Genomic DNA, 25,427 nt, shown 5'->3' on the forward strand with positions numbered 1-25,427 from the left:
CCAAGATGTATAAGGATTTGCAGATGCTTTATTGGTGGCCAAGAATGAAGCGAGACATTTGACGCTTTGTATCTGAGTGTCTTACTTGCCAGTAGGTGAAAGCAAAGCATCAGAGGCCGGATGGGATGCTCAAGCCACTTCCTATTCCTGAGTGAAAATGGGAGAATATCACCATGGATTTTGTAGTTGGGCTGCCGAGATCAGTTAGAAGATCTAATGCTATTTGGGCTATAGTTGACCGACTTACTAAATCGGCTCACTTCTTGTCGGTAAAGACGACTTTCTCCATGACTCAGTATGCAGAGCTCTATATTCGGGAGATAGTCAGATTGCACGGAATCCTAGTTTCGATTGTGTCTGACAGGGATCCGAGGTTCACATTGTCCTTCTAGAAGAATTTACATTCGGCTATGTGGACGAAGTTACTTTTCAGTACAATATTTCACCCTCGGACAGATGGCCAGTCTGAGAGAGTAATTCAGATTTCGGAAGATTTAATGCGAGCACGTGTGATCGATTTCCATGGGAATTGGGAATCGAATCTACCTGTAGTGGAGTTCACCTATAACAACATTTTTCAGTCATCTATAGGTATGGCTCCCTATGAGGCATTGTATGGAAGAAAGTGTAGGTCGCCGATTCATTGGGATGAGGTAGGCAAGAGGTCAGAACTTGGCCCAGAGATTGTTCAGCAGACCGCAGATTTAATGGTCAAGATCCGAGACAGGACGAAGACTTCTCATAGCCGTCAGAAGAGTTATGCTGATAAGAGAAGAAGGGATCTCGAATTTGCCGTAAGGGATCACGTGTTTGTGAAGATAGCACCTTTGAAGTGTGTTATGGGATTCGGAAAGAGAGGCAAATTGAGTCCGAGATTCATAGGACCATTTGAAATCCTTGACAAAGTAGGAACACTGGCTTATCGTGTAGCCTACCGCCTAATATGGCTGGAGTACACAATGTGTTCCATATTTCTATGCTGAGGAAGTACTTAGCAAATCCTTCACATGTACTGAGCTTTGAGCCGTTGTAGCTATCACCGAACCTATCATATCAGAAAAGGCCTGTTCAAATTCTAGACAGACATGAGAGGAGACTTCGGAACAAGGTAACCAATTTGGTCAAAGTCCAGTGGCTGAATCATTCAGACGAGGAGGCTACATGGGAAAATAAAGCAGATATGAAGAGTCACTATCCAGAGTTGTTTGTTAAGACTTAATTTCGAGGACGAAATATTATTAAGTGGGGAAGGAATCGTAGTGCACGAAAACCAGTACACGTAAATCCCATGCATGATTTAATTTTTTAACTTATTTAATTAATTTAAAATGAGTTAAATGGTGCATGTTACATGATTTAACTGATGCTAAATGTTTATATGTTTATTTTTATGCAAATTAAAATGTTTTCTCGAGCTTTAGCTTTTCAAGAGAATATTTTCTTCCATGGGAGTTGGGAATCAGAGCTGCCTCTAGTGGAGTTCACCTACAACAACAGTTTCCAATCGTTGATAGGTATGGCTCCGTATGAAGCTTTGTATGGAAGAAAATACAGATCGCCAATTCATTGGGATGAAGTTGGTGAGAGGTCAGAGATTGGGCCATATATTGTTCAGTAGACTGCAGACATGGTAGTACAAATCCGAGACAGGATGAAGACTGCTCAGATTAGACAGAAGAGTTATGCTGACAGAAGGCGGAGTGATCTTGAATTTGTTGTAGGAGATCATGTGTTTGTAATGATAGTACCTATGAAAGGTGTTATGAGATTTGGAAAGAAAGGCAAGTTGAGCCCGAGATTCATAGGGCCATTCAAGATTCTCAACCGGGTGGGGACACTAGTTTATCGTGTAGCTCTACCGCCGAATCTGGCTAGAGTGCACAATGTGTTTCACGTTTCTATGTTAAGGAAATACATGGCTAATTCTTCGCATGTTTTGAACTTTGAACCGTTGCAACTTACTCCTAACCTGTCTTATGAGGAAAGACCTATTCAGATCTTAGGCAGACAGGAAAGGAAACTACGGAAAAAAGTTATCAGTCTGATCAAAGTCAAGTGGCTGCATCATTCAGATGAAGAAGCTACCTGGGAGTCAGAAGCCGAGATGATAGCTCGTTACCCCGAGTTATTTGGTAAGTTATAATTTCTGGGACGAAATTCAATTTAAGGGGATAGATTGTAACGCCCCGAAAATTTAATAGTACACGTAAAATCAAACATGATGTATTTATATTATTTTAAATTATGCATGCACCATATTTTAATTGTTATTTATATATTTATGCAATTACATATTATTTTATTCATTTATATATTTAATTGAATTATTTGAGTTCCAGTTTTTCTGGCAAATACACGAGATTGGACCGGGGATATGATATTTGAGATATTTATTTTTGAGCCAAACTCACTGCCCAAAATTATTTTTTAGTTATGAAGTATTTTATTTTATGATAATTAGTATTTTATTTTCTCTTAATTGTTGTGCAACTTTTGTAAATTTAGGAATATTTTATGTATCAGTTTTCAAGCCTCGAGTAGTCTAAAATTTTATTAGGACTACACCATATATTAATTAATTAGTTTAAACCTAATCAATATATTTAAATTATCCCTAGAATACCCTAAATCCACCCCATTAGCCTCAAACATCAAGACTTTGGCCAAGTCTTCGTCGGAAGAAACTTCACATCCCCATCAATTCTCCTCCATTTCCCCTCATCAATTCCCTTCTCTCCTCAAGTGTTCTTGAGCTCCATTTCCATCGGTTCTACCATTTAAGAATAGCAAGAAGCTCCAAATTTCTTCCTCGTGTCCGGATCGTCGAGATTTGCAAGATTCTCTACGTTTCAAGACCAAAGGCATATATATTACATTTTTTTTCTCATCAATCAAGTAATAGTATGGATTTTCAAGCATTCATGTTTGTAAGAAACATTTTCATGCAAGTATGTTCAAAATTTATGTTCATGTCAAGATTATACACTTGTTTCTCACGTTTTCATGTAGTAGGCCACGTTGTAGGGTTTCGGGCTAACATGGCTGCTTATGATCGTGTTCATATATGTATTAGACCCATATTGGTATGTTGGTTTAGGATTGATAGCACTTGGGTGGTAAGAGTTGATAGCATGAGTTCATTGTGCAGTGGGCCTTTTGGTGTGTATTTTACTTTCATTGTTTCAAAAACTGGTCTCAATCAATTTATTTTTTGCAAAACTTTTCAACATAAAAATTGTAGTTCGTCATGTTATCTTCGATTCAATACCAAATTCGTAATTTTTGAATAAGAAACGAGGGAGATATGATTTTTCTTTCAAAAGCGCACAATTTGTCCGAAGAATATTTTTGACAGCAAACTCTTGAAATCTGATCTTTTGTATTTTAAATTCTGGTATCAATCCGTCCATTTTCTGAAAATGCTTTCAACACAAAAATTGTATTTTATTGTGTTATCTTCCATTCGATACCAAATTTGTAATTTTTCAACAAGAAATGAAAGAGTTATGATTTTTCTCGTAAAACCGCTCAAGCTGTCTTAATTGTGCGAGAAAAGCTTTGTTCACATTTTTTGTGTGTGTTCGGGTTTGAGATCATTTCCTGAGTGGTTTTGAGCAGTGTCATGGTTTTTTGTTCGAGGTTGATTCGAGTCGGTTTGTGTTTAGAAATTTTATTGTTTCTGTAAGCTGTAAAGTGCCATTTCTGGGGATTGGCTAGAGTCGTAAGCTTTCTTATTTTATTTTGGGATGTTCGAAAGTGTTTTGGTCATGGTTTGGGTTTTTGGACAGTGAGTTAACATGTTGTTTAAGGTTGATTCGAGTATCGATTCAATTGGTAGATCCTAAGTCGTCGAATGAATTTTGGAAGTTACACGTATACGATTTGGGACTAGTTTTGAGTTGTATGTCAAGTTCAATTGCAGCGAACTCGGGAACAATCCAACGAAGTCTACAAAGTTTGTAAGTATGATATCAAGTATGACGTGTCTTAAAAGTGTATTTTTGAGATATTGAACTGTCTTGTGGCCACTTATTTTACGGGTTTGGAATCCGGGTATCGTGACCGGTGAACACTCCAAAATACGGTTTAGGAACCCAGAGTACACGTATCTGGCGCACTATCCAACAGATTCAGTTATATATGTTATGATTGGACATCCAGACCCATAACTTGGATGATCCTTGCAGGCCTAGTACTATGATATAGTTTGATCAAACAATTCATGTGTGCCACAATTCAAAAAGCAGATCTCAATATTATGAAAAATATATTCTAGCCTCACACAGTTTCATGCCAGTTATGATCTCGTCATATTATGACATATTTATGTTGAGACTACAGTTTGTTCTCAGGAAATTATTTTCATGTATAGAAGCCAAATCATACATATTTATTTATTTCTGTTCAAGTTACCATGTATCGGATATGTTAAAATCACATGATTTTTATTACGTATTATTAGTTATCCACTTAAATGCATGTTGAGTCTTTAGACTCACTATACTTGATTGATGCAGATGTTGTTGACGAGGAGGCTAGGGGCGGTGATCAGTGAGTGGTCTCGGACTGTGGCAGTTGAAAACCCGAGGGCCGCCAGTGTTGTATTTATTTATGTATTTTATAAACTTTAATTTGCAGTACTCTGATATTATTAAATTGGGTTGTGTATTGAAAAAAATACTTATTTATGTTGCATGAGTGTATTTTATTTTAGTAACGACTCGAGTTTGTATTAATTAGAAAATTTTTATTTCTTCCACAAATTTAAAAAAAAGAAAAAAGAAAAGTCTGGGTCATTACAGTTGGTATCAGAGTGGTCGTTCTTAGGGTTTTGTCTACTGTCAGTCACGAGAAACTCAGGAAATCACGCCTCAAGTCTTTAAGTTTACGACATTTATTTCATGCACGCTCATGTTTTAACCAATACTAGTATGCTATTTAAATTTTCTTTCAAGCATGATATTTACGTGTGGAATAATTGTGGAACAGTATGCCTTCTAGACGCAATGGAGATCGTGAAATTCCTGAGGTAAGAGATCCACCACCACCTCCACCTCCAGATGCGAATACCGAGATGTTAGCTGGTATAAATAGGTTCTTCGCACAGTTTGCGAGGAATGATGCTGCAGCCAGGAAAGCTAGGCCCAAGGCTGTCTATGAGAGGTTCAGGAGGATGAAACCAAAAGAATTTTCTGGAACGACCGATCTCATGATTGCTGAGGGATGGATTAAATCCATCGAGGTAATATTTGCTTTTATGATGATGGAGGATGATGATAAAGTCCGATGAGCAACTTTTTTATTTTTTGGTGATGCCCGTCTCTGGTGGGAGAGTGCATCTGTAGCCTTGGATTTGGCTGCTCTGACTTGGGAAGGATTCAAGGAAGTATTTTTCTCCAAATATTTCACGGAGGATGTACATTTCAGGTTAACAAGGGAGTTCATGGTTCTGAGACAGGGAGACCTTACAGTTGCTGAATTTGTTCGAAGATTTGAGCGGGGGTGTAATTTTGTGCCCCTAATTGCTAATGATGCAAATGACAAGATGTAGCATTTCTTGGATGGTCTGCGACCTATCTTGCGCAGAGATGTTAGGGTTGCTGGCCCCACTACCTATGAAGTTGCTGTGTCCCGAGCTCTATCTGCAGAGCAAGATTTGAGGGACATTGAGAATGATCGACATGGGAAGCGACCCTTCCAGGCGACGCAGTCGCAACAGCACATGAAGACATTTCAGGTGCCTCGGGGTTAGCAACAAAACAAAAGGCAATTTTTGGCGCCATCTAAGGGTCCAAGACCACTGCAGCAGAGGACAAATAAACAGCAGCCCTATGATATTCCTCAATGTCCGAATTGCAAGCTCAGGCATACTGGAGAGTGCTGATGGGGATCAAGAAAATGTTACAGATGTGGTTCTACCGACCACATGTTCAAGGAATGCCCACGGAGGGGTCAGCCTACTCATGGCAGGGTGTTTACTATGGTTGCCGAGGAGGCAAACCCAGACACTACCCTTCTCACAGGTAACAATTTATATAAGCACTTTATCAGTATTGGTATTTTCTTGCTTGATTGAATTTTTGGTGATATTAGTATGCTGATTAATTGGGTAACTATCTGGATGAAAATTTCAAATTATGAGAATTTTAGGATATTAAATATATCTGGTGCAATGCTACTAATATTATAGGAATGATATTTATATTTGGGATAGCCTCGAAGATTCTGATAGATTCTGGAGCTACTCACTCTTTTATATCAGATGTGTTTGCGAGTCAGCTGAATGTTAAGTCCACTACAATTGAAGTGAATTACTCTGTGTTAATTCCATCCGGAGAAGAAATATCGGCTAAAAGTATGATCAAAGAAATAGATCTTGAAATGCAAGGCCATCTAGTTTATGCTGATTTGATTTTGATGCCAATGCCAAAATTCGATGTCATTTTAGGGATGGACTGGTTGACAAGAAACAAAGTTTCAATTGATTTTCAGTGGAGGACAGTCTTGGTGAGACCTATAGACAAAGAACCGTTTGTGTTTGAACCTGATAGGTTCAGGAATTTACCTCGAATTATTTCATGTATTAAAGCGAGGAAACTAATTCTCAAGGGGTGTTAAGCTTTCTTGGCCAGTATTATTTCAACTCTGGAAGTACCCAGCCAATCTTTATTAGATGTTCTAGTGGTCAGGGATTTTACTGACGTGTTTCCAGATGACGTTGTTGGTATTCCACTGGAGAGAGAGGTGGAATTTTCTATTGGTCTATTTCCAGGTACTGTGCCAATGTCCAAGGCACCGTATCGATTAGCTCCCAAAGAATGCCCGAACTCAAGCAACAAATACAAGAGTTGTTGAGTAAAGATTTCATTGCCCTAGCTTCTCACCATGGGGAGCACCAGTTCTCTTTGTAAAGAAGAAGGATGGGAGTTTAAGGCTGTGTATTGATTACCGAGAGTTGAACAAAGTGAGGTGAAGAACAAGTATCTATTACCAAGAATTGAAGATCTTTTTTATCAGATTTAGGGAGCATCAGTGTTCTCAAAGATAGATCTTCGTTCTGGAAATCATCAGTTGAGGGTAAAGGATTTTGATATCTTCAAGATAGTTTCAGGACTCGGTATGGGCATTACGAGTTCTTAATGATGCCATTTGGAGTGACTAAAGCTCCAGCGATCTTCATGGATCTCATGAATCACGTGTTTCATTCTCATTTAGATCAATTTGTCATAGTATTCATTGATGACATTCTTATATATTCAAAGAGTAGTGAGGAACATAGTCAACATTTGCGTAAAGTGTTGCAAACTTTGCAAAGCCATAAATTGTACGCAAAGTTTAGCAAGTGTGAATTCTGGTTGGACAGGGTGACATTTTTGGATCATATCATCTAAAGTAGTGGCATTGAAGTTGACCCGTATAAAATGGAAGTAGTGAAACAATGGGTTGAGCCAAAGAACGCGTCAGAGATTCGCAGTTTTCTTGGATTGGCGGGTTATTACAGAAAGTTCATTCAGGGTTTTTCTTCGATTGCGGTGCCTCTTACTTCCTTGACTAAGAAAAATGCCAAGTTTTTGTGGAGCACCGAATGCCAGAAGAGCTTCGATACTTTGAACCAAGCTCTTATTACAGCACCAGTGTTAGTCATGCCATCAGGGCAAGGAAATTTTGTGTTGTATACCGATTCTTCCAAGCTCGGGTTGGGTGCAATTCTGATGCAGCATAACAGGGTAATTGGATATGCTTCTCGACAGTTGAAAGTACATGAGAAGAACTACCCTACTCATGATCTTGATTTATCCGCCGTTGTCTTTGCTTTAAAATTTTGGAGGCATTACTTGTATGGTGAGAAATGTCATATATTTACAGATCACAAGAGCCTCAAGTATTTCTTCACTCAAAAGGAATTGAATATGCGTCAGAGACGATGACTAGAGTTGGTAAAAGACTACGATTGTGACATTAACTACCATCCGGGGAAAGCTAATGTAGTTGTAGATGCTTTGAGCTGAAAAATAGTAGTCGTAGCACAGTTGACAGTACAGAGACCTCTTTACTTGGAGATGCAGAGGTTGAACCTGGAGGTTTTTTCTAGTGAAAGAATTCCTAGATTATCCACACTGATCATTCAGTCTTCCTCGACCGATCGAATTCGTAATGGACAGTCTTATGATGATCAGTTGCAAAAATTGAGACTGAAAGATGAATCCAAGGGCATAATGATCTATACAGTGGTTGATGGGATTATTAGATACATAGGTAGAATGTGGGTGCCTAGTGTTGATTCGATTAGGTGTGATATTTTGTCTGAGGCACACATGTCTCCGTACTCCATTCTTCCAGGGAGTACAAAAATGTATAAGGATCTGAAATTGCTCTATTGGTGGCCAGGTATGAAAAGAGACATTCGACGATTTGTATCTGAATGTCTAACTTGTCAACAGGTTAAAGCAGAGCATCAAAGACCAGCAGGACCTCTCAAGCCACTTCCCATTCCTGAGTGGAAGTGGGAGAACATTACCATGGATTTTGTAGTGGTATTGACTAGATCAGTGAGGGGATCTAATGCTATTTGGGTACTAGTCGATCGACTTACGAAGTTTGCTCATTTTCTACCGATTAAGATGACTTTTACCATGACACAATATGCAGAGTTATACATACGAGAGATAGTCAGACTTCATGGGATCACAGTTTCGATTGTGTCTGACAGAGACACAAGGTTCACATTATATTTTTGGAAGAGTTTGCATATAGCCATGGGAACCAAGCTACTTTTCAATACATCTTTCCACCCTCAGACAGATGGACAATCAGAGAGGGTGATTCAGATTTTGGAGGACTTACTACGTGCTTGTGTGATCAATTTCTATGGGAGTTGGGAATCAAAGCTGCCTCTACTGGAGTTCACCTACAACAACAGTTTCCAATCGTCGATAGATATGGCTCCGTATGAAGCTTTGTATGGAAGAAAATGCAGATCGCCAATTCATTGGGATGAAGTTGGCGAGAGGTCAGAGATTGGGCCAGATATTGTTCAGCGGACTGCAGACCTGATAGTACAAATCCGAGACAGGATGAAGACTGCTCAGATTAGATAGAAGAGTTATGCTGACAGAAGGCGAAGTGATCTTGAATTTGCTGTAGGAGATCATGTGTTTGTAATGATAGCACTTATGAAAGGTGTTATGAGATTTGGAAAGAAAGACAAGTTGAGCCCGAGATTCATAGGGCCATTCAAGATTCTCAACCGGGTGGGGACACTAGTTTATCGTGTAGCTCTATCGCCGAATCTGGCTGGAGTGCACAATGTGTTTCACGTTTCTATGTTAAGGAAATACATGGCGAATCCTTCGTATGTTTTGAACTTTGAACCGTTGCAACTTACTCCTAACCTGTCTTATGAGGAAAGACCTATTCAGATCTTAGGCAGAGAGGAATGGAAACTACGGAACAAAGTTATCAGTCTGATCAAAGTCAAGTGGCTGCATCATTCAGATGAAGAAGCTACCTGGGAGTCAGAAGCCAAGATGATAGCTCGTTACCCCGAGTAATTTGGTAAGTTATAATTTCGGGGACGAAATTCAATTTAAGGGGGGTAGATTGTAACGCCTCGATAATTAAATAGTACACGTAAAATCAAACATGATGTATTTATATTATTTTAAATTATGCATGCACCATATTTTAATTGTTATAAATATATTTATGCAATTACATATTATTTTATTCATTTATATATTTAATTGTATTATTTGAGTTCCAGTTTTTCAGGCAAATACACGAGATCAGACCGGGGATATGATAATTGAGATTTTTATTTTTGAGCCAAATTCACTGCCCAAAATTATTTTTTAGTTATGGAGTATTTTATTTTATGACAATTAGTATTTTAATTTTCCTTAATTGTTGTGCAACTTTTGTAAATTTAGGAATATTTTATGTATCAGTTTTCAAGCCTCGAGTAGTCTAAATTTTATTTGGATTACACCATATATTAATTAATTAGTTTAAACCTAATCAATATATTTAAATTATCCCTAGAATACCCTAAATCCACCCCACTTGCCTCAAATTTCAAGACTTTGGCCAAGTCTTCTCCGGAAGAAACTTCACATGCCCATCAATTCTCCTTCATTTCCCCTCATTAATTCCCTTCTCTCCTCAAGTGTTCTTGAGCTCCATTTCCATCGGTTCTACCATTTGAGAATAGCAAGAAGCTCCAAATTTCTTCCTCGTGTCCGGATCGTCGAGATTTGCGAGATTATCTACGTTTCAAGACCAAATGCAAGTATATTGCGTTTCTTTTCTCATCAATCAAGTAATAGTATGGATTTTCAAACATTCATGTTTGTGAGAAACATTTTCAGGCAAGTTTGTTCAATATTTATGTTCATGTCAAGATTATACACTTGTTTCTCACGTTTTCATGTAGTAGGCCACGTTGTAGGGTTTCGGGCTAACATGGCTGCTTATGATCGTGTTCATATATGTATTAGACCCATATTGGTATGTTGGTTTAGGATTGATAGCACTTGGATGGTAAGAGTTGATAGCATGAGTTCATTGCGCAGTGGGCTTTTTGGTGTGTATTTTACTTTCATTGTTTGAAAAACTGGTCTCAATCAATTTATTTTTTGAAAAACTTTTCAATATAAAAATTGTAGTTCGTCATGTTATCTTCGATTCAATACAAAATTCGTAATTTTTGAATAAGAAACGAGGGAGATATGATTTTTCTTGCAAAACTGCACAATTTGTCCGAAGAATATTTTTGACAGAAAAACTCTTGAAATATGATCTTTTGTATTTTAAATTCTGGTATCAATCCGTCCATTTTCTGAAAATTCTTTCAACACAAAAACTGTAGTTTATCGTGTTATCTTCCATTCGATACCAAATTTGTAATTTTTCAATAAGAAACAAAAGAGTTATGATTTTTCTCGTAAAACCGCTCAAGCTATCTTAATTGTGTGTGAATATCTTTGTTCACGTTTTTTGTGTGTGTTCGGGTTCGAAATCATTTCCTGAGTGGTTTTGAGCAGTGTCATGGTTTTTCATTCGAGGTTGATTCCAGTCGGTTTGTGTTTAGAAATTTTATTGTTTCTGTAAGCTGTAAAGTGCCATTTCTTGGGATTGGCTAGAGTCGTAAGCTTTCTTATTTTATTTTGGGTTGTTCGAAAGTATTTTGGTCATGGTTTGGGTTTTTGGACAGTAAGTTAACATGTTGTTTAAGGTTTATTCGAGTATCGATTCAATTGGTAGATCCTAAGTCGTCGAATGAATTTTGGGAGTTACACGTATACGATTTGGGACTAGTTTTGAGTTGTATGTCAAGTTCAATTGCAGCGAACTCGGGAACAATCCAACGAAGTCTACAAAGTTTGTAAGTATGATATCAAGTATGACGTGTCTTAAAAGTGTATTTTTGAGATATTGAACTGTCTTGTGGCCACTTATTTTACGGGTTTGGAATCCGGGTTTCGTGACCGGTAAACACTCCAAAATACGGGTTAGGAACCCAGAGTACACGTATCTGGCGAACTATCCTGTAGAGGCCCGTGTTTCGTATTCGTAAATTTGCGAAATTATTAAAAAAAATTTCTCTTTAAATAAATAACATGCATCATTCGCAAAATAAACTGATAAATGGATTTAATTTATGAAATAACAGCGGAAGTAAATATTGTTTTTAAACCACACTTAAAAATAATTTATCGAAATAAAAACTGAGTTTGAGCATAAAAAAAATAAATAAGCTGAAACATGAGGTCCTCGGGCTCCTACTAATGCTGACCCAAGCTGGCTCACTGGTCCCCGCCCTCGGTCCCGACCTCATCAGTACCTACAACAATCAAGTCTAGTGAGTCTAAACACTCAGCATGCATATATCGTGAATAGCAAGTAAATATATCATAAAATCGCATGCAACGTAAAAATCTCATATCGTAAAGCGTAACGTGAAAATCGTGTCATGAGTAATTATAAATACTTGCATATCTGAAAAATCGTACGTAAAATGATTGCTCGATAGAGCCCTGTCATAAAATAGCATATCATAATTTTTCTGTAGAGATAATGTTCTACTCAAGTGGCCCGTAACATATCATGAACGTAAGCGCCTGATCAGACTAAACCACAGTATATTGGGCGGTAGAGATCATCACAGCCCTTGGACTGGATATCCGTACCCATACATAATCATAAACCAATCGTAAGTCACCGGGTGAAGCAATCCCATAAGCGTAAGGTGGCCACAAGACATATCGCATATATCTCAAAAATAAACATTTTATATTTTATGCACGTAATATAATTAAAATCCTGTTTTATTTTACCAATTGAGTTGGATCGTTCCCAGGCTCGCTGCGACTTAATTCTAACATGGGAAAAATGCAATTAATTTTAACGTGACAAAAACTTCGTATCCGAACCACAAATGAGACAAACGCGACCGACAAACGAATATTCCAACCATGACTCCGTACCAACCTGAACCAACATCAAACCATCGTCTCGTAATGATTAAAATACGCCTAACATACTGAAATAATGCTAATACTAACTGAAATGCACGAAAATGGTGAATGGAGGCCAAAATCGAAAAACACTCTTTCGAGAGTCACTTTGGCACATTGCACTGTAAATTCTCGTACGACCCCTAAACTTAACCAAATCACAAACGGCCAAAAACATGACCTTCCTAACTCAATGAGGCACTGTCCAGTCCAAGGCTATAGGCTAAAAGCCAACCAAGTACTCGAAACAAGCCTCTGAACCAAAGATCAAACTGCTGTCAAAAAATGCAGCAGCAGCTGCTGTGCTTCCTTGCTTCGTTTACGAGGCTATTGGCCATTGGGGCTTGAACCACCAACCAGAGCATCTTACCAACATCCTAAAGTGTAGCTTGAACCATGGCTAATGGCCCTAGGCCAACCACAATCCAAACAAACACCTACGACAATCCGAAGCTCCACCCGAGAACACCATACTGCACGTGTGAGGGTGTTGCTTCGTCTTGCTACTTTGTCTCATTCCAATGGCCATATGATTGACCATGGCTTGATCTAGACATCATGAGGTATTGTGTGAACCATGTCTAAGGGCTATAAGCCAACCAAGATCTACCCAACCACTCAAAATTCGAAACTCACTCACACAAAATCAGAAAATAAAACCGAGGGACTTGTCTTGTTTGTTTAAAATTTTAGTGGGATCATGAACCAAGCCATGAAATGGCATCTTGGTCACGTCCTAGACATGCTAAGGAAGGGTTCAAACCATGGTTACAGGCCCAAAAGTCAACCAAGATTCGAACCTCATCTTAGACAATCAAAGCACAATTTCGAGACTCAAACTCGCAACTATGGGGAGTTGCTGTCAAGTCTTGATTCCTGAGTACATGGGGCTTGAACTAATGGACCAACGTGATCCTAACACACCCTATTACATGTCTAGATGCAGCCCTGAGCGCCTGGAACCGAGCCAACCTCTTAAAATCACAAAACAAGCCAAAGCCGTGAAGCATGAAAGAAGGGCCGAAAATTCTGTGCAGGTTTTGTGAAAATTTTGCTGTCATGTTTCGGTTTTGCTCCATGAATCATGAACAAATATGATTTAAAAGTGTATATATGACTTGATTGAAGAGAAAAGAAACGTATAAACATGCCTGGAAATTGTTTTGACGAAAGAACAAACCGATACGACGAATACGACGCGGAGGAGACGGAGTTCCTTTTTCTTTTCTACTTTTCTTTCTTGTTATTCCTTGTTGCTTCTCACGATTTTTCTGAAGTTTTTTTACTTTGAAATTTTCGAGAATGAGGAGAGGAGAGAAGGCTAGGAAATGAATGAGGAAGTTGCAAAATAAATGGGGATTGAATGGCAAGATAAAATCTTTCTATCCTTAAGTTTGAGAGGTTAGGAAATGAGGTGGTAAATTGATGGATTGAGGGGAATTAGGGGGAGGTGATGACCGAAACTTGTTGTCTACATACAAGGTAAAGATATTGCTTAATCTTGCATTTTAAATTATTAAAGCTTTAAACACGCAATATGTGATTTAGTAAGTTAATAAATTAAATTAGGATAATAATCTTATACCATTCTATGTTGCTCGAAATTAATGGATTGGCTAGGATAATTTTAGTGGTTGATTAGGTGCAAAAGTGCTTAATTATTAATTATTGATGATTTAAATTGAAGGAATTAATCATAACAAGAAATGATTAAGGAATGATATCAAAAATGGAGAGTGGCTAAACACGATTAAATTGATTCTAAGGGGGCCGGAAATTTGCTAAAGAAATGAAGGTAAAATATTGCTTAAATATTGTATTTTAACTCGTTAAAGTTTTAAACACTTATTATGTATTTTAGTGCATTAATAAATTAATTTAGGATAACTATTTTCTTGCATGGCATGGCTTGATCTTCAAATTAATTACTAACATGTTAGGTTATAATTTCTTAAATAAAATATGCCTAGATTAATTTATCTCAATTGGTTACACAATTTAATTTAGGCTTTTAATTAATTATTGGACATAAAAGTCTTATTTACTACTTAACTCCAATTAATTAAATAAATCCTTAAACCTTCTTTTACATTAAAATAAATAATTCTTTGTCTTAAATAAATTCTAGGAATATTTTCTGACTATTAAATTTTATCTCAATAATCCGACTCCAGTCCGGCCTTGCTTATTTATCCGAAAAGATAAAACTAAACTACTGAGTAAAATAAATAATCGTAACTCAACAATTTTAAAAAAATGAATTTAAACCCTCATGCATGAAAAAAAATCATTTTAATTTAAATAATAGTAATTATGCATGGCTTGTACGTAGTCTGATTTATCGTGTTCTACATATCCTACAGATTCAGTTATATATGTTATGATTGGACATCCAGAACCATAACATGGATGATCCTTGCAGGCCTAGTACTATGATATAGTTTGATCAAACGATTCATTTGATCTGCAATTCGAAAAGCAGATCTCAATATTATGAACAATATATTCCAGCCTCACACAGTTTCATGCCAGTTATGTTCTCGTCATATTATTACATATTTATGTTGAGACTACAGTTTGTTCTCAAGAAATTATTTTCATGTATAGAAGCCAAGTCATACATATTTATTTATTCATGTTCAAGTTACCATGTATCGGATACGTTAAAATCACATGATTTTTATTACGTATTATTTGTTATCCACTTAAATGCATGTTAAGTCTTTAGACTCACTATACTTGATTGATGCAGATGTTGTTGATGAGGAGGCTAGGGGTGGTGATCAGTGAGTGGTCTCGGACTGTCGCAGTTGAAAACCCGAGGACCGTCAGTGTTGAATTTATTTATGTATTTTATAAACTTGAATTTGCAGTACTCTGATATTATTAAACTGGGTTTTGTATTGAGAAAAAATACTTATTTATGTTGCATGAGTGTATTTTATTTTTAGTAAAGACTCGAGTTTGTATTAATAAGAAAATTTTTATTTCTTCCGCAAATTTAAAAAAAAAAAGAAAAAAGAAAAAAGAAAAGTCTGGGTCGTTACATTCACGTTCATTTTCTAGTAAGAAAACGTGCAGCAAGCATCTCCCGGTCATTCCCCGTAATCTATCGCGTCGGTATTCGTTATCTTCGTGCGTTTTAACGCAAAGACATGTAAAAACTTTTCTTTTACACATCGATCTCATCATAATATGTATTTTGATGTATATTGTTCATGAAAATTCATTCGTTACGTGCAAAGTTTGATGGGTAATGATTTAAACGATTTCTGAAAATTTTGAGTCACAAAACCCGTCATTTGCTGTCATTTCGATTCATGCGGTTTATAAACAAGTTTTATGGAAATATCTTCAACATATGATTTGTAGTCCTTTGCATAATACCTTCGATTTGATACAAATTTGTAATTTTCTGATAAGAAACGAGGGAGATATGATTTTTATCGTAAAACCGTACAAGCTGTGAAATTTCTGTGTCACAAAACCAGTCACCCTCTGTTATTTCGAATTCTGCGACTTATAAGTTCGTTTTCTAGAAATTTTTTCGACATATGATTTGTGTCACTCTGTGTTATCTTCGATTCGATAGTAAATTCGTAATTTTCTGATAAGAAACAAGGGTGATATGCTTTTTATTGTAAAATTGCACAAACTGTGAAATTTCTGTGTCACAAAACTCGTCACCCTCTGTTATTTCAAATTCTGCAACTTATAGGTTAGTTTTCTGGAAAAATTTTCAACATATGATTTTTAGCACTCTGTGTTATATTCGATTCGATAGCATATTTATAATTTTCTGATAATAAACAAGGGAGATATGATTTTTACCGTAAAACCGCACAAGCTGTGAAATTCCTGTCTCAAAAAACTCATCACCCTCTGGTATTTCGAATTCTGTGACTTATAGGTTGGTTTTCTGGAAATGTTTTCAACATATGATTTGTATTACTCTATGTTATCTTCGATTCGATAGCAAATTTGTAATTTTTTGATAGGAAATGAGAGAGATATGATTTTTATCGTAAAACCGCTCAAGCTGTGAAAATTTGTGGATGTTCTTGACGTTTTCTCAAGTTTTGGTTGCAGGTTTCGTTGGGATCTCCTGAATCTTTGCCGCTATGGTTAGGGCAGCATGTCTAGAGCGTTCCAACAAAGCTCTCGACGTTTTTTTAAGTATGATCGACGTGCAAAAATATTTTATTTTGGAGGTATGTGATTTGTCTTGTGTGCACCCGATAAAGCATGACTTGGGATTTATGATTATGGGATTGGAAAGCGGTAAATCATGACCGATGACCTCTCCACCTGGTAAAGTATGACCGGGGATTTATGTATGTGGGAGTGGACATCCGGTCGAAAGGCTGTGGTGATCTCTGCCAACCCAGTACTGTGGTTTAGTCTTATCAGGTGATTTATGTTACGAGCCACTTGCTTTGAACATATTTATACGCAAATTAAGTATGATTATGTATATTATGATGGAAGCACTTTTATTAAAATGTTTATGCAGTTATGGCACGTCTATGTTTATGTATGTTCAGCTGTTATTTCGTACACGTTACTTTCAAATGCCTCTGATTTTATTAAGTGCTATTTTCTATTTATGGTTTATGCGTGTTGAGTTTTTAGGCTCACTAGACTTGATCGATGCAGATGTTGATGCTTTTGAGGAGACAGGAGGTCCTGACGAGTGAGCTTGCTCGGACTATGTGCAGTGCAAACCTGAGGACCGCTATTGTTATGAAATGATTTTATGCACGTTAAACTTTTACTCTGATTTTTATTTATTCAAAATTTTGTTGGCAAACAAGTATTTTTAAATGCTCGTTTTGGATAACGCTTTTACAGTAGTGATGAATGATATTTTTTTTATGCCATGAAAATAATTGATTGGTATACTCAAATATATATCACAATCGAATTTATATGCAGCCCTCGATTAGCCAATAATTGCACATTCGATCGAGTTATATAAGATGAATGAACTGTATTGTATGCTACTCATAATTGATTGGTATTCTAGACACAATCGGTGATACATAGAGAATCATGAGGAGATGTTACTAGATCCTCTTACCATGACTCAATGGATATAATCAGAAATTAATTTTGTCATTCTAATGATCGATAAGCAAGATGATGATAATTAGGGTAAGCTCGTACAAGAGATACATGTTGTCATGAATCACAATGAGTAGTGAACTCGTGACTAGCTATATCCCTAAACCATTGATAGTCACACAAGTACTAGTTTCTTGTTCTCGTTGAGATAGTCAAATTCAAATAGTTGAATTTGATGATTGAAGTTTGATGTAATCAAACGTTTTGGCTTATAGAAAGATTTATAAGCATATTTCATATTTGAATGTTTTGAGAGCTAATACAACTGTTAAAATGGTGAGAAGAATATAACTGTCTAAATTTTGTGAAAATGTTTCAAAATTGACAATTGCCACATTTTGAGTTAGTGGATAATTGATTTTGACTAGTTAATTTTAACCATATTGACCTCTACTAGTTGACTCAGATCAAGTTAACTTGGACCAAATTGACTTTGATTAACTAGTTTTAAATGTTTTGACTTTACATCAAAATAATGAGAAAGTCACACTTGTCGCATCGATAATTTTTTTTTTCATCAATTGAAATTATGATAAAACCTCGATCACAAGTTTTACGATTAATATGAGTGGAGTATCTTAACCAAAATTTAACTAGTAAGAGCCATAATTAGACTATACAACTGGTTATAATCCTAACTGTATTAGTATCCCCATTTTACTTAGAGTTTTGAATCAGACATAACAAGTTGCTTAGCCATCAAACAAAAAACTCCCATCCCATCTCTAACAAAAAATTCGGCCACCCCTTTTTCTTTAAGGGATTTCGGCTGCCCCTTGAAGATCGCCGCCGCGCGTTCCTCCATCTTCTTTTATCTCAACGCAAAATTATTTAGTTTTTTATACTGCAAACTAAAGAAATAATAGAGACTCCAACCGTAGACCAAATTCTGGGGATTGAAGAAAAAACGATTGAAATTGATCATTCGTAAGAAAATACAAGAAGAACTATCTCCACATAATAACCAGAATAATTGGAGCTAAATGATTATTCACTAAATGCAATTCAATAAACATTATATACATGTTTTAGTCCACACGACATCCAAGCATATTTTGTATGACAAAATATTTATAAAAAATTTTAAATTCCGCTACGTTATTGAACACGAGAAAACGATACAACATTATTTTCTAAAAAAAATTATCCACTACCATTCGGTGACATTACAATGAAACTTGATTCATTTCATTAGAACTTAATTTTTGGAATGTATCAAACAAATTCTAAGTCGTTTAATTTTGATAACGTTTAAAGCAGCTCCCACGCTTCGAACAAAAGATTAATTACTCGAAAGTATATTTGAAAATCGAAACTTATTGAACTCTAATTTGATGCAAATCTAATAATCGAGACAAATCTAACAAATGCTTGCGATACCGAATGTAATAGCACTATCAAATTGATGGTATGGGATTTTTGCATGTGAAGAGAACCACCTGAAATCATCCCCGAAGCTTAACATGCATTCGGATGGAAGGATTTCAAATTCTCGGTTTATTCCATCGTACTAGTTTGAGCAGTCTTTGAAATACAAAGATTTGAAATCCCTCCTTTTACATATTTAATTAACTTGACGACATGGAATCATTTGAAGTCCTTGAATCAAATCTTTTTCTGAAATCCACGTCCTTCAACCCGCTCTGTGCAAATGAAACAAGTTTTGCATCATTTCCGGCAAGGATAAGTAATTCCAAGTTAAAACAATTTAAGGGAAAAAAAAACTCGATTATTCAACTTTTCTGGCTTCCCAATCACATCCAAAACTCAAAAGAAAACATTATAGCTATATCCTGGCTTCTTTTGCTTCCTAAAACCGTATTGGGACGAATTATGATTTTGCGTTGATTAATTCACGGCATACTAGAGTTGGGTAAGAAGGAGTTTTTACCAGTGTCATCTTGGTCTGTCATGTTCACTAGAATCGCTCCATTTGTAGTCCAAACCAGATCCATACTTCCATGCCTCAAGCCTCTGCTTCCATTCATATTTTGTCTTAACCGGAAATGAGTCCAACAAGTGCCTGAAACGAGTTATATTTATCTCAAGAAACCGTTTTTTCTTCGTGGCTCAACAAGTCAAAGGAAGAACATGATTACCTTAGCAAAGGGTCGATGAAGGAGGAAAGAAATGTATAAAGTCCCAACATCACAAAATGTCCGGACCAGTCGAACAGCACCAGAATACCAACCTTCATATCAGAAAAGAGTCAGTTTGAAATTTTCAAGACTGTATCAGGTATACAAGAAGCCATTATGTTTGCTCTACCTTCTTGAATATAGATGGTATGATAAGAGGTCTGGTGAACATTACCAGGCCTAGCGTCTTAACGAGAGGACCAAATTGTATGACATCCTGCATCAAAAGACATCAAGGCAAAATGTGGGGGAAATAAGCTAAGGAAAAGGGAGTGAGAAGACTTGCATTCAAGTAACATAAGAAATGAAAGATGATTTAATAACCTGAAGAAATGGGCGAAGCACTGGATCCCCTAGTTTCTGAAGGAAAAAAAAGAGTTTGGAAGAACAAATAACCGATCAAGGAAATGCGGCTATGAGCAAGAGCGAAAAAATTGGTTAATAGCTACCTGCATGCTCTGAAAATTGACAAATAAAAGTTCGTTTATGAAATTAGGTGAGACATTGGACTGCTTTTTGGCTGACATGGCTCTTTGAAACAACCAGGATGAGCTTAAATTAGGCTGCATATATGCTAAATTTAATCAACACAAGAGTGGTATCTATACTGTAGGATTGTAGGAAGAAACAAAACCTGACCATGTAAGGGTTCAGCAGAGATAAACTCCGGGCGTCCAGAAAATCGTTGCTAACTGCTTCATATATGCCTTAAATCTCATGAGAGGAAAATTGTTACTACAACTGCAAACATTTGTTTCCTTCATTGAAAGTTTTATTTATCAAGATATATATAGGAATACAAATTCAAATTTTGACAAATAAAAATGATATAAGCCGAGAGTTTTCTGCATGTATCGTAAAACATTTTATACCATCTGTTAATCTTCCAAGATGTCTGGTCAAGCTCCCAAAACCACCAAAAGACACTGGAGATTGTACACCACTAGCATCCCCAAACTGCAGATAATATCATACACATAGTGGCATTCATTGAACATGAATAGAGCGGAATATATTGAGGCTTTGAAAAGACGCAAGGTACAACACCTGTAAAACACGATCAAAAGCTGCTGGTAATGGACTGCAGTAGAGTCAGTCCAGAGCCATTTACATAAAAAATAAAAAATAAAACGAAAGTCAGAGCAAGTAAGCTAAATCTCCAATGGTGTATAAGTTAAACATCAGATCTGCAATAGGTCAGTTGAGATACCAGAGCTACTACAGATGCAAGTACATTACTTTAGTTTATGGACATCAACAACGTTTACCTGTCGCGGTATGTAGGAAAAATGCCATATATAACTCTCAAAACCTCCAGATCCTCGAGAGACACACCCTGTAAGTTTTGTATAATATAATTGTAAACCATAAAGTGATATTTATTTTGGTCAGAGGACCTGATCGTCCCCAGCCTAGAATGCTACCTGATACTTGGGCATCAATTCCCAATAATCTTCAAGTAACTCTTCCAACTTGGGGCACCCTGGTTCGGGAAAAAGGTATGTGAACATGTATGTTGTTCGCTCAAGTGGACCCGATCCAGCTGGAAATGCCTGAAAAAGAATCCAACCAAATCATCACAAGAAACTAAACTGTTGGTGCAGTAAACGAGGAGCAATGGGACATGTAACACCTCCCAGAAGTAATGTACTTCTGACTGGCCAACCGTTTTCACTGAAGCACTACTAAATATCACATCACTTGTATAATTCTCTTTAAAACCACGACAACAAGAGCCGACAACAAGGCACACACCATCTGGTTGCCTTCCATTCCTTATCTGTCAAAGCTTAAAAGCACGAGAAGCAGTTGTCGTAAAACTTTTTTGAGGACAAATTATCCATAAGAAATAATTTTGTAATTGAAAGTAAGAATTAAGCAATGATGTCCATAGTTTTAAGTTGAATACTCAACTTGCTTGACAACTGGAGAAAAGTTTCCCATAGCATCAATAATGAGGCGTGATGTCAAAATCTTTCCATCTGATAGTTTCAATACCTAACAAGGAAAGAAGAGAAATAATTCAAATGAAAGAACCCTGAAGCATTGCAATGGCTTATTTTCATTATCATTAGTCTTTACACTGTTCATTCAACAAAGGTCATATTTCTTTCTTGAAACATATTATAAAATCTGATGTCTTAATATATCTGCACAGGTAAAGAGATTAATATTTACCCTGAGCCTTAGGAGTAACACATATTTTAGCAATTCTTAATTTCACATCCCAAGTTTTAGCCTCTAAATTTTCGACTAGTTGGTTATCGTGTAGATGTAATACCCATGACCCATCCCAAATCAGATTATAAGAGCAGTGCACATCGATTTATATAAAGATACAATATGTTTTTTAACAACTTCGCTAAGCCAAAAATAGACACAAAATAGTTACAGACGAAGCCAATTATGTATATGATCCCGCTTGTGCAGACTCATTTAATTAGGGCACGACAGTGGCATTCATTCATCTCAACAAATTGTACTGTATATGTTTAAGCTCAAAAACCTAATCACATTTAGGTTGTTTATGACTTGTCGTGGTAGGTATTCTTACAGCTGCATCCTCATGAACGAATATGTTTGACACACCACACCCCTCAAAGATGGCACCACCAAGGAAGGTGAAACGCTTTCTCATGATTTCTATAAGCCTGGCTGGCCTGCAATGAGCAGAACAGAGGGAAACAAACAGAGAAATTAGATATTTACTCAAAAAAATTCATTTCACAATAGTCACAAAGAGCATGAAAAGCACAATGTGAAAAAAAGGCTGAGATAACCATGGGTTAAAACAAATTTCTAGGGTTCACATATTGTATGAAAACAATCTCATGCGACAGTTGTGGTGCTTCCGAAGGTAATAACCACTCATATACCAAATATTATAGAACCACCACATAGAATAGGAACACAATAAAACACTTACGAAACACCAAGATTAAGGATGTCATTAACCCAAATCTCACCCTTCCCTTCAAATCCACATCTGTTCTGCATGAACGTTCAAATAAATAGTTAAGAAACATTATTTTGGTGTATGAATTCAGTCCAAATACAAAACATCTCAACACCAGTTTTCAACTCTGAAACCTCTCGCTAACATTTGTGACCATACAGGATTGAAACTGGCAGCGGTAACATGATCAATGTCATCTTCTGTTAGAATGCCAACTTCAACGAGCTCCAAAAGCTCTTTCCTAGATATATTCCACTCTTGTTCCCTCTAACCAACAAAAACAATCAAAGGTTATGTCTCAAACAAAATGACTTTTCCGGAAAAATTTACTGTTTCCCGATGTTCTCAAAATGCTACAATACCCCCTGCAGTGCAGCCTTTTCTACAATTCCCACTTGAAGACCTCTAGAACTCAATGCAGTAGCAACAAAAATTCCCAAAGTTCCACCGCAAACTATGATGTCAAACATATCAGTACATTTGTCAGCCATTTCAGAATCACGAAATAAAGTGGGAGCATTGGTAACCACTTGTTGTGGTTCTTGGACAACTGCACGAGAATTTGCTCTATCAATCTTCTCCACCCTACTTGTATGAACATGCTACACATTCTAATTAGATTATATCGCCTAATGAATAATATTATCTATCTAATTCGATTATATTTGAATAATATTATCTACCTGGTGAAGCAGAGCAAATGCTGGACCACAAATTGTCCATTCTTTTCAAAGCATTATACGAGTAAGCACCACCAGCACCACCGACTTCCCCATTTACTGGTATACTTTCCATTATCCTCTGCAATCAAAGTTGAAATAAATTGAGCCCCAACCAGGAAGCTAAAAGAACATGAAATATATGTACGGTCGGTTCGATGTCTTCAAATTTCTATCTGCGTTAACATACAAAATTCATGCAGGTGGGGATGCCGAGACGAAAGGTCTGAACACAATACGATGCTTACTTCTGTTCCAAAGTTCCAAGAAAGAACAAGTTACATATCAAAATGGAATGGGAAATCGGAATTATGCCCCCCAAAATGTACTTGATAATCATTTATCCTCTATCATAAGTGGACTTGGACGTCGAAGAATTGATCATGGATCTTCCCGTCATACAAATGACAGATTTAGTTAGTACGGGCAGCATATAGAATTCGCTCTTCTTCCATCACAAGTAATATACACAGTGAGAGTTTGTATAACTACAACTTAATTAGTTGATATACTAAGCAAGCATAGCACCCAAAAGGGTGAAATAATAACATCAAACATACAGTGAGCACTAAGGATGCCGCAAATGAATAAAAATGATGAATTCAGGAGAAGAAAAGAGAAGTATACTTGGGTTCTTGAGGGAGTAGAGGCTTGCACTTGCAGGCTAATAAGTTTTTTTGTGGGTAGAAGCTGTGGGCGAGCGGCAAACGAGGACTGTCGGAAGAAAGAGACTCCATACCTGTTCATCTCCATTTCCCGTTTTCTGCCGATCTGCCTGCAGAATTATACAGTGTAGAACTAGACACGTAAATCTTAAGTAGGATGCACTTCAAATCTTGTGAGCCGCACGGACAGAATCAATAGATTTTTTTTTACTACTGTATTTTAACAAAAATAAATATTACAATTTTAATTTTATATTTATTTTAATAATTTTTGTCTATCTTATATCATTAAATTTCAAGCTCAATCTCATTATTATTATTTTATTGATTTTAATAATGTAATGTGATTAAGTGCTGGCATGACACATCAACATAATACTGATCTATGCAGTATCATATCAACACTCTTGATTATAAACAAGGTAAAAACTTGTGTGAGACGGTCTCACGGGTCGTATTTTATGAGACATGTCTCTTATTTGGATCATCTNTTGGATAACGCTTTTACAGTAGTGATGAATGATATTTTTTTTATGCCATGAAAATAATTGATTGGTATACTCAAATATATATCACAATCGAATTTATATGCAGCCCTCGATTAGCCAATAATTGCACATTCGATCGAGTTATATAAGATGAATGAACTGTATTGTATGCTACTCATAATTGATTGGTATTCTAGACACAATCGGTGATACATAGAGAATCATGAGGAGATGTTACTAGATCCTCTTACCATGACTCAATGGATATAATCAGAAATTAATTTTGTCATTCTAATGATCGATAAGCAAGATGATGATAATTAGGGTAAGCTCGTACAAGAGATACATGTTGTCATGAATCACAATGAGTAGTGAACTCGTGACTAGCTATATCCCTAAACCATTGATAGTCACACAAGTACTAGTTTCTTGTTCTCGTTGAGATAGTCAAATTCAAATAGTTGAATTTGATGATTGAAGTTTGATGTAATCAAACGTTTTGGCTTATAGAAAGATTTATAAGCATATTTCATATTTGAATGTTTTGAGAGCTAATACAACTGTTAAAATGGTGAGAAGAATATAACTGTCTAAATTTTGTGAAAATGTTTCAAAATTGACAATTGCCACATTTTGAGTTAGTGGATAATTGATTTTGACTAGTTAATTTTAACCATATTGACCTCTACTAGTTGACTCAGATCAAGTTAACTTGGACCAAATTGACTTTGATTAACTAGTTTTAAATGTTTTGACTTTACATCAAAATAATGAGAAAGTCACACTTGTCGCATCGATAATTTTTTTTTTCATCAATTGAAA

General features: G+C 36.4%; 2 protein-coding genes across 3 annotated transcripts; one reads left to right on the forward strand and one right to left on the reverse strand.

Moving 5' to 3' along the window:
- Positions 1-7,421: 7,421 nt before the first annotated feature.
- LOC140974851 (uncharacterized) lies at positions 7,422-9,551 on the forward strand. The gene is made up of 3 exons (XM_073438336.1): positions 7,422-7,757; positions 8,067-8,388; positions 9,145-9,551. Exons 1-3 carry the CDS (start codon positions 7,422-7,424, stop codon positions 9,549-9,551), a joined length of 1,065 nt encoding a protein of 354 aa, XP_073294437.1.
- A 9,356-nt stretch (positions 9,552-18,907) lies between these two features.
- On the reverse strand, positions 18,908-24,232 carry LOC140975277 (uncharacterized). Of its 2 annotated transcripts, XM_073438901.1 has the most exons (19): positions 24,080-24,232; positions 23,417-23,534; positions 23,096-23,283; positions 22,893-23,000; positions 22,704-22,768; positions 22,332-22,437; positions 21,692-21,775; positions 21,411-21,557; positions 21,202-21,330; positions 21,046-21,113; positions 20,825-20,858; positions 20,650-20,734; positions 20,417-20,484; positions 20,227-20,340; positions 20,102-20,137; positions 19,908-19,994; positions 19,739-19,830; positions 19,531-19,662; positions 18,911-19,270 (listed from the first exon to the last, which is right to left on the reverse strand). In XM_073438901.1, the coding sequence occupies exons 1-18, from the start codon at positions 24,203-24,205 to the stop codon at positions 19,536-19,538; spliced, it is 1,782 nt and encodes a 593-aa protein (XP_073295002.1). In that variant the 5' UTR covers positions 24,206-24,232; the 3' UTR covers positions 18,911-19,270; positions 19,531-19,535. The 2 variants fall into 2 exon arrangements, with proteins under 2 accessions (XP_073295003.1, XP_073295002.1); XM_073438902.1 differs by lacking the exon at positions 24,080-24,232 and having other exon boundaries at positions 18,908-19,270; positions 22,704-22,763; positions 22,879-23,000; positions 23,096-23,383; positions 23,417-23,537.
- Between the last annotated feature and the right edge of the window lie 1,195 nt (positions 24,233-25,427).

The sequence above is a fragment of the Primulina huaijiensis genome, chromosome 4 (genome assembly GCF_012295235.1).
Source record: "Primulina huaijiensis isolate GDHJ02 chromosome 4, ASM1229523v2, whole genome shotgun sequence".
Lineage (NCBI taxonomy): Eukaryota > Viridiplantae > Streptophyta > Magnoliopsida > Lamiales > Gesneriaceae > Primulina > Primulina huaijiensis.

What these genes read in the sequence shown, in the direction of transcription:
- LOC140975277 (XM_073438901.1), bottom strand. Translation starts at nt 24,205, where the DNA reads ATGGAGATGAACAGGTATGGAGTCTCTTTCTTCCGACAGTCCTCGTTT. An exon ending in TTTCTCCAGTTGTCAAGCAA is followed by an intron (nt 21,558 to 21,691) that starts GTTGAGTATTCA and finishes AAGCTTTGACAG; the next exon opens with ATAAGGAATGGAAGGCAACC. An exon ending in TACCATCTATATTCAAGAAG is followed by an intron (nt 19,831 to 19,907) that starts GTAGAGCAAACA and finishes TCTGATATGAAG; the next exon opens with GTTGGTATTCTGGTGCTGTT.
- LOC140974851 (XM_073438336.1), top strand. Translation starts at nt 7,422, where the DNA reads ATGGAAGTAGTGAAACAATGGGTTGAGCCAAAGAACGCGTCAGAGATT. An exon ending in ATGCTTCTCGACAGTTGAAA is followed by an intron (nt 7,758 to 8,066) that starts GTACATGAGAAG and finishes TTGGAGATGCAG; the next exon opens with AGGTTGAACCTGGAGGTTTT. An exon ending in ATTGCTCTATTGGTGGCCAG is followed by an intron (nt 8,389 to 9,144) that starts GTATGAAAAGAG and finishes AATTTGCTGTAG; the next exon opens with GAGATCATGTGTTTGTAATG.